The sequence below is a fragment of the Neodiprion pinetum genome, chromosome 5, assembly GCF_021155775.2.
Source record: "Neodiprion pinetum isolate iyNeoPine1 chromosome 5, iyNeoPine1.2, whole genome shotgun sequence".
NCBI classification, from domain to species: Eukaryota; Metazoa; Arthropoda; class Insecta; order Hymenoptera; family Diprionidae; genus Neodiprion; species Neodiprion pinetum.
Genome location: NC_060236.1, coordinates 33,201,498 through 33,209,081, shown reverse-complemented (window position 1 = coordinate 33,209,081; position 7,584 = coordinate 33,201,498). Strand labels below are relative to the sequence as shown.

Genomic DNA, 7,584 nt, shown 5'->3' with positions numbered 1-7,584 from the left:
TCTTGCTCTTCAGCACCCCAACTTGACGATAGTGACGTCATACTGCGACGTTGTGACGTGCGAGACCTGATTCGTTAACCATCAGGCGATACGGGTACTGCGTCGTTGGTGGATACCCACTCAGCGAGTCGCCTAGGAGACCCGGAATGACCTGATTGCGGATGAAGCCGCTCTCAATGTCTCGTTATCGCGATTATTGTACGAGAACCTGAAAGTGGGGACCGTCGATCATTCGGCCGACGCTGTTGCGAGCACAGATGAGCCACTGCTGCAGTGACGAGTATACCGGAAACGATTCCGCGAGCGGAGAGCCTGAGGAGTTGCTCGAAGCGATGCTGGAGAACTACGGGATCCTAATTAATTCGAACAAGTTTCATACGCGAGGAGTGCACCAGCCACTCGAGATGACGCGGAGAATATTGACTCGCTGCATCAGTGGCGAACCGGTGCGGTTCAGGTCCGATGCCAAAGACATCTGAAACCGTGTAGAAGCAGTACCCTTCACCAGATTCCATCCTCGCGCATACTGGTGGATGCAACTTTTGGTTAGTTCTAATGATTATAATTGCTCGCGTAATGAAGGTGACACTTATTATCGCCCGACAGCATCCCAAGTCCAAGTTGAAGAAGGGTTTGGCGAACGGTGTACGGGTCGTGGAGGCAACGGAAATCACCGCAGTTCAGTTCTTTTTCTCTTTTTCCATGTATCTTTCTCTTGCCCCCTTGGTCCACCGTGCTATTCTCTTTCTCTGTCACCGTGACGATGAGTTGGAGCCTCCTCAAAGAGTGTGCCGGCCACTTGACGAAGCGACGCTTTCTATTCGTGGCACAATTTCAAGGATCGATACATCGACTGGCGTCGTTTCTGGTGCCTTCAAATAGCGGTAGTTACCAAGGGACGAGGACCACTTGGCATTCACGGCCTCCACTCTCCGAAGTGTGGATGCTATTTGGGTACTAGTACCTTTAACCGTCGTCTGATGCGCGGATGGACAGGCCCTACACGCGGGACAGGATTCTCGCCGGTCGTTCATTCCCCCGATCATTGAGAGTCGCGAACTTGTTGACTTATAGGATGATCCTGAGAATGAAGACGCTACATCTTCGTTCTGCTTCATAGCGTTTAAGGTAGGTGAGAAACCCTTTCCGGATTCGTTGCAGGGTAGGTAAACAGTCGAACGTAATACTGCAAAGAGACAGGAGGGACGAGATCCCGTCGATTAAAGACTCGGTGATACCCTCACGGACACAATGGACTCTTTGATGGCTTCCTTCCGTGCCAGCATGCAGTGAAATCCGGTAAAATTAGCAGCACGAATTCGATCCTGCCTTTTTTTCTAGTCAACGTCAGGGGGACAACTTCCACTGTCTACGAAAAAACGAAAAGATCTTTTTTTTCTCTAGTACGGATTCATCTTTCACCCTTCCAGATACGAGATCTCATTTGCCATTCGAAAAGTGGCGAATCGAACATGACAAACGTTACACCTAGAGAAGTTGCAGCGAAATATAAGCCCATGTTCTATAGACATTGGCTGACCTTTTATCTGTTGTATCGGTCCACATCCGTCCTAAGGAACCGCATCGCGCTATCCCCAGGGAAGGGGCGTGTGGAAGGGGGAGAAATTTGAAGGAAGCAAGGTGGAACGAGGGGCGAGTGAAGATAGGTGATAGGTGATGGAAACTCCGTAGAGACAGTGGCTGGTAACCAGCTAGTACCAACGAACGGTAGGTTCAGCGCAACGTCTAACACGAGTACCCGCTACTACAGGGGCGTTTCAACCCTTCCAAGGCTGTCTCTCTAACAACGTCACTGCTCTTCTGTACCTCCCACCACTTTTCTACCTCTGGCGTACCTCTCCGCCTCCAATTTCGCAACTTCTGCAAAATCTCGGGCAAGAAGTCGAGCGGAGGTCCTCAGTCAGTCGACGTTCGGCAGTCAATCGTGGCTAAAAACCATCGGTTCTAGTGGTTCCGTTGAAGCGAATCTTTCGGCCACACCGATTGCGTAACTGTCATTTCTGAACATCCGGGATATTATCGCATACTCCGGTTCCCTCAACTACGGATTTGAAATGTGTTGAAGACATGGAGAGCGGTCCAGCTCGGGCTACTCTGAACGGCGTCTGCAGGATGAGTGCTTCTCTGCCGCTGGTTCTCTTACTTGTCCTCATCTATGCAGCCCAAGCTCAGTAAGGCATTCCGTGATATTCTGAGGAATACGTAAAGTAAATCATGTAGTTCATTCATTTTAAAAATCAAAACTTTTCGTTACTGCCACCTACAGAATAAACAGTTACTTACCATCGTTTCGAGCACTCTTGAAAAAAATAAAGACAAGATTCTTCTAGTGGTAGTCAGAGGGTTCTTTTCTCTGCCGTTGTTCGACACTTCCGATTCATCGACTTCCTCCAATTATCGTAATTCTTTTTTCGCAAACTCGTCCAGTCAACAGATTAGCTTCTCGTTTCGGTGCCAAGTTGGACTCATTAAAATTCCAATACGAATTCCCAACCAGTGTCTCACTATACATCGTCCACTGTGTGTAATCGAAACAATGGAGATATACTCTCTTTACTTCAAAAGAGTTAATTGGGGATCTAAAAGAATGCCCCCGATATCGAAGACATTTCAATAATGTTCACTCCATTTATAATGATTCCCTGCTTTCGGTGTTGCTACCAATTGAAAGTACATTCTTTCTTCAAGAGTCACGAACTTCGTCCACGTGAGAAATATTATTTTTATATTGACAAATCATCGGATGGGCACAAAAATGTATATCGAGTCACGTGTGCACTGTCAGCGAGTCATTGGGCCGATGCATAATAGAGAATATCACACACCCCTCTAGCGAAAAACACACGAAATATTTACAGAAGGAGTTTGGAGTTCTTTGACCTCTTGCCAGAAGATCCAAAGTTATATGACAAGATGCGGCCACCAAAGAAAGATGGACAAGCAACTGTCGTCTATTTTCACGTAACAGTAATGGGTCTAGATTCTATAGACGAAAATTCTATGGTAAGACTTTTTTGCAATCAAGTAGTCAGCTGAGGTAAGCGAACGATTTAATCCGAATTTTAAATTAATCACAAGAAAAATCCTCCTAGACATATGCGGCAGATATATTTTTTGCCCAGACATGGAAAGACAACAGACTGCGACTTCCGGAAAATATGACTTCGGAATATAGGTAAGGATGACATTGTTGAACAACACAATGCTTCAATCGATCAGTTTGAAAGAGAACCGATGCGAAAATGATAGATTTTTTTTCTTGTCATGATTCAAGGTTATTAGAAGTTGATTGGCTGAAAAACATGTGGAGACCGGATTCGTTTTTCAAGAATGCCAAATCCGTCACCTTCCAAACGATGACAATCCCCAATCACTATTTATGGCTTTACAAAGACAAGACTATTTTATACATGGTGAAGTATGTGCCGATCAATTATTCGACTATCATTGTACGTTCCCGCTATCTGTCTTGAACTGACCCTCTGTATTCTCTTATCTGTAAAAACCCCGAAATAGTGACATCACAGCAAACACCAAACATCATCATCATTCGTTTTAGGTTGACGCTCAAACTTTCCTGCGCCATGAACTTCTTGATCTATCCGCACGACACACAGGAATGCAAATTGCAAATGGAAAGTTGTAAGTAAACTCATATGACAACAACACGGGCCTTTTAGAGCTTAGTTTCAAGCCACCTACCGTCTTTCACGCACGACTTACGTTTCCTTTCCCCCCTCATTTCTGTCGGCTGAAACAAAAATTTCGACACTCACCAAAGTTTAAAATATTTTCAATCAATAGTGTCGCATACCACGGATGAAATGATCTTTCAATGGGACCCTGACGTACCGCTGGTCGTTGATGAAAACATAGAACTGCCACAACTTCAGCTTGTGAAAAACTACACAGCTGATTGCACGCAAGTCTATTCCACCGGTATGTTCTTAAAGACTTAGCATCTAACGAACGTTGAGTTTTTGAACCAAGTACTGACCAAATCGCTTCATCGCACATTGAGCTGATTTTAATCAGCCATCAACTTTTCATTGCCGTTACTTCCCCTCATGGCAGATACAGATTTGAACCAAGCAGTTTTCTTCTCCAGGAAACTTTACATGCCTGGAAGTTGTCTTCGTGCTAAAACGGAGGCTGGGCTACTATCTCTTCCACACGTACGTTCCTACTTGCCTCATCGTAATCATGTCGGTGAGTAATTGTGACCATCCTTCGAAACGTTCACATCCGTTCCTAACCGGGTTTTTGAAAATTGTTTTTCACCAGTGGGTTTCGTTCTGGATAAAACCGGAAGCCGCACCGGCGAGAGTCACTCTTGGAGTGACGTCGCTCTTGACGCTTTCGACGCAGCATGCAAAGAGTCAGGCCTCTTTGCCTCCGGTATCATACCTCAAAGCAGTTGACGCCTTCATGTCTGTCTGCACAATATTCGTCTTCATGGCCTTGATGGAATACTGTCTGGTCAACATCGTACTCGGAGACAATGACGCTCCACCAGCCAAACCTCCACCACCTCCTCCTCCACCAAGCTCGGCCAGTGGCCCGGACGCCACGAAGCTCGACAAGATCTTCGACATAGCAACCAAGGTGACACGTGGATGCACATCCATTGTTCACACTACTTTCAGTTCATTCAGTGACTTGAGAAGAGCAGACGATGAAGTCCTGCCAGCTTCTGTCTCCTTTCACGGCACAGGAAAGATCAGCCCGATTACTTGAATGTCCGAATCGTATTTCTCTTGCAAGCGTTAACTTTGATGGTTTCCAAATATACTGTATTAGCTTAATTCTAGAACGGTAACGTCATTTTTTTTACCTATTCCGGTAAGGTGGGGTGAAAAAATCCTCCCATCTTGTTAATTCCGTCTTACGGGTACATCGTATCGTTAAGAGTCCTGTAGGGTCTCATTTTCTTCGTTATTTAGTAATGTATCACATGGGCCAAAAAACTTGTTGCGTAAGTTCCAAAACAGTGGTAAAAAAGTGATGTGTCTTGAGTCGAAAACGTATGTTGTGTTTTTTCTACGTTACCGTTCTAAGGTTAATAGTACTCCAATTCGTTATTGGACTTCCTGCGGCTCGGATGACTCTGTGGGATTCGTGGTACCCTGAAAATTAAATTCAGGAATTTTAACGGCCCATGCGTTCATTTATCGGGTTGACGTTTTTCCAAGTGGCATTCAAGTGCCCTTTATTATTACGCAGAGAAACGCCGTCCTGATAATCGACCGATTACAGAAGTCAGCCGCAGCGCCACCCCCCGGACCGACGCCGGCGCAAAAGGCACGGATGCGGGCCCTCAACGTCGACAGAGTATCCAGAGTATTTTTTCCGTTCCTGTTCGCCGTGCTGAACGTCACCTACTGGATCATGTTCGCCAAGTACATCTAATTGGAAGGCGCGCTTGTCACGACGCAAAAAGCGTGTCACGCATTTGCGGTCGGTGTTGCGTAGTCGAATCCGGAACACAATATGTTTGCTTAATGTCTCGATGGGTGTAGAAAACCCTGCTGCGCGCCAGGAAGAAATCACAATATTACAACTGCTTAAGATGCCTGATTTTTGCAATCGCCAATAGACATGAGCAGTAATAATTCATACGTGTCACAAGACTATGTCGCACTGCAGCAACGGCTGATGAGATATAGATCTTTTTCCAGAATCGCGTATTTTGACATGGTTGCGTGTTTTTTTTTTTTTAGATCACTTCCTTTTCAGACACAAAATTGAATTCAGCTCTTGCTTTTCAACTGTAAGTATATATATTATAATGTCGTGCAATTTGCTGACGACGAGTCGAATTGGCATTGAGCATATTAGTGATTTAAAATTGCTAATAATCATTTTGAAAAATCTTCGTATTGAACTATAATGCGTATTTAGATCTCGGAATTAAATAATATTTGGTATAAATATACTTTTAGCCCTAGATTAGCTTCAAGTATTCGAGTCCAAAGTGTCACGTTGTATAGATTATTTGACATAGAATTAAGTGTGATGTGAGATAAAAGGTCGAACGACCCTATCGAAGGGACAATTATGTTTGCATCTTTTCCTTTCTGCCGCCTTTCTTTTCTGTAATTTCTATCTATCTTCTCTTTGTTTTTATATAATAGCGTCAAATTCACTGTACCGTCAAATTTGAAACACAGTACAAATATTTCTTCCTTTCCATTCTCATAAATGCAGATCAGATTATTTCTACGTAAATGTTCAAGTTTAGAGAAGAAAGATGAGGCAAAGAGAAAAAACTTATTTGCAAATGTAGATAATAGTGGTATGTGTATGTGAATTATGTATAATATTAATGTTAAATGATTGATGACACTAAGTGATTATACATATAACGTAATATTATAATACCAATACTAAACAGATTGAATATACAACGATTTACCAAGGTTTAATACGTATGAAAATGACCGTGTTACGAGTATACAAGTTTATAATTTAATCGCGCTTTAAATATTCGATTCCATTATATCGTATTGAATTAAATTATACCTATCTTCCGAGTGTGTGAATTTTCAAACGCATATACATAAAGCCTAAGTAGACGTATAATGCTTAATTATTGCGATTCGACGGAGTCCGCAATATCGTCGTATCGTCATCTGTAACTATATTAACACTCGCGCATAAGCCATTTCTAAAAATGTAATCTATGATTATGTGTATATGTGTAATGTACTCGTATATCTTAATCAACGTACGTTGTATCTTAATATACCTTTTGTAGTGTGCCAATTGAACGCAGCTTAATCGTTCGGAGTGAAATCCGAATTACTATAAACTTACGTGCATAAAACCTTATAATGCACCTGAAGAAAATAATCTTGACCGCAGACTCTGTAATAAATTATTCATTGCTCGAAGCTGATATAGTGATAAAATGAAGAATTTATTTTTTTTTTTTAATTTTTACTTTTATTTTGTATAATAATTAAGTACACAGCTCTTGTAATAATTATAAACGAAAACACGTACTAGTGTGTGTTTAATATCTTGTACGGGCATAATTCTCACTAAACGATTTCATGATCAATATTCATGTACACTTGTGAAAATATATGTATAAATACGACGCTGCATACAGGTATATATTTAAAGCAAAAACCGATCTGAATTCAAACTTATTGAGGTAAGGAAACAATCCTCATATGTATGGCTCTGCACCCTGGTTTTACGGTACCCTGGATTAAACGGTAGTACCTGGGTAGTTTTAAATTTTTTTTTTGAAAGAACAGTTGCACGCTCACGGACATCGCAACCGAATGTCTGTTCCACAGTTTTCGTGCATACTTGTAGTGTGGACTCAGGGCGACGGTCTCACAGAATACAGTCATTGCTTTCCAAGCTGATATCTCTGCCTACAGTTATCTTCGACTAAGGCTGACGAATAGTACGCGTTCTATGATGTCGGTTATAAATATATCAACCCATGACCCTCGGAGTGAGCGATATGAAAGCCCCTTTCAGCGCCGTACTAATTACAAATTTCAAGCCTTTAATGGGACTAGCCTGCGTCGTTTAGTCTGTCGAACA

General features: G+C 42.7%; 1 protein-coding gene across 3 annotated transcripts; it reads left to right on the top strand.

Moving 5' to 3' along the window:
- The first annotated feature begins 677 nt into the window (after window positions 1-677).
- On the top strand, window positions 678-7,123 carry Hiscl1 (histamine-gated chloride channel 1). 3 transcript variants are annotated; one of them, XM_046626705.2, is made up of 10 exons: window positions 678-1,128; window positions 1,431-2,192; window positions 2,880-3,024; window positions 3,114-3,196; window positions 3,296-3,439; window positions 3,581-3,663; window positions 3,826-3,960; window positions 4,130-4,230; window positions 4,306-4,626; window positions 5,278-7,123. In XM_046626705.2, the coding sequence occupies exons 2-10, from the start codon at window positions 2,089-2,091 to the stop codon at window positions 5,428-5,430; spliced, it is 1,269 nt and encodes a 422-aa protein (XP_046482661.1). In that variant the 5' UTR covers window positions 678-1,128; window positions 1,431-2,088; the 3' UTR covers window positions 5,431-7,123. The 3 variants fall into 3 exon arrangements, with proteins under 3 accessions (XP_046482661.1, XP_068992504.1, XP_046482663.1); XM_069136403.1 differs by having other exon boundaries at window positions 678-2,192; XM_046626707.2 differs by having other exon boundaries at window positions 681-2,192; window positions 2,883-3,024.
- Window positions 7,124-7,584: the final 461 nt, after the last annotated feature.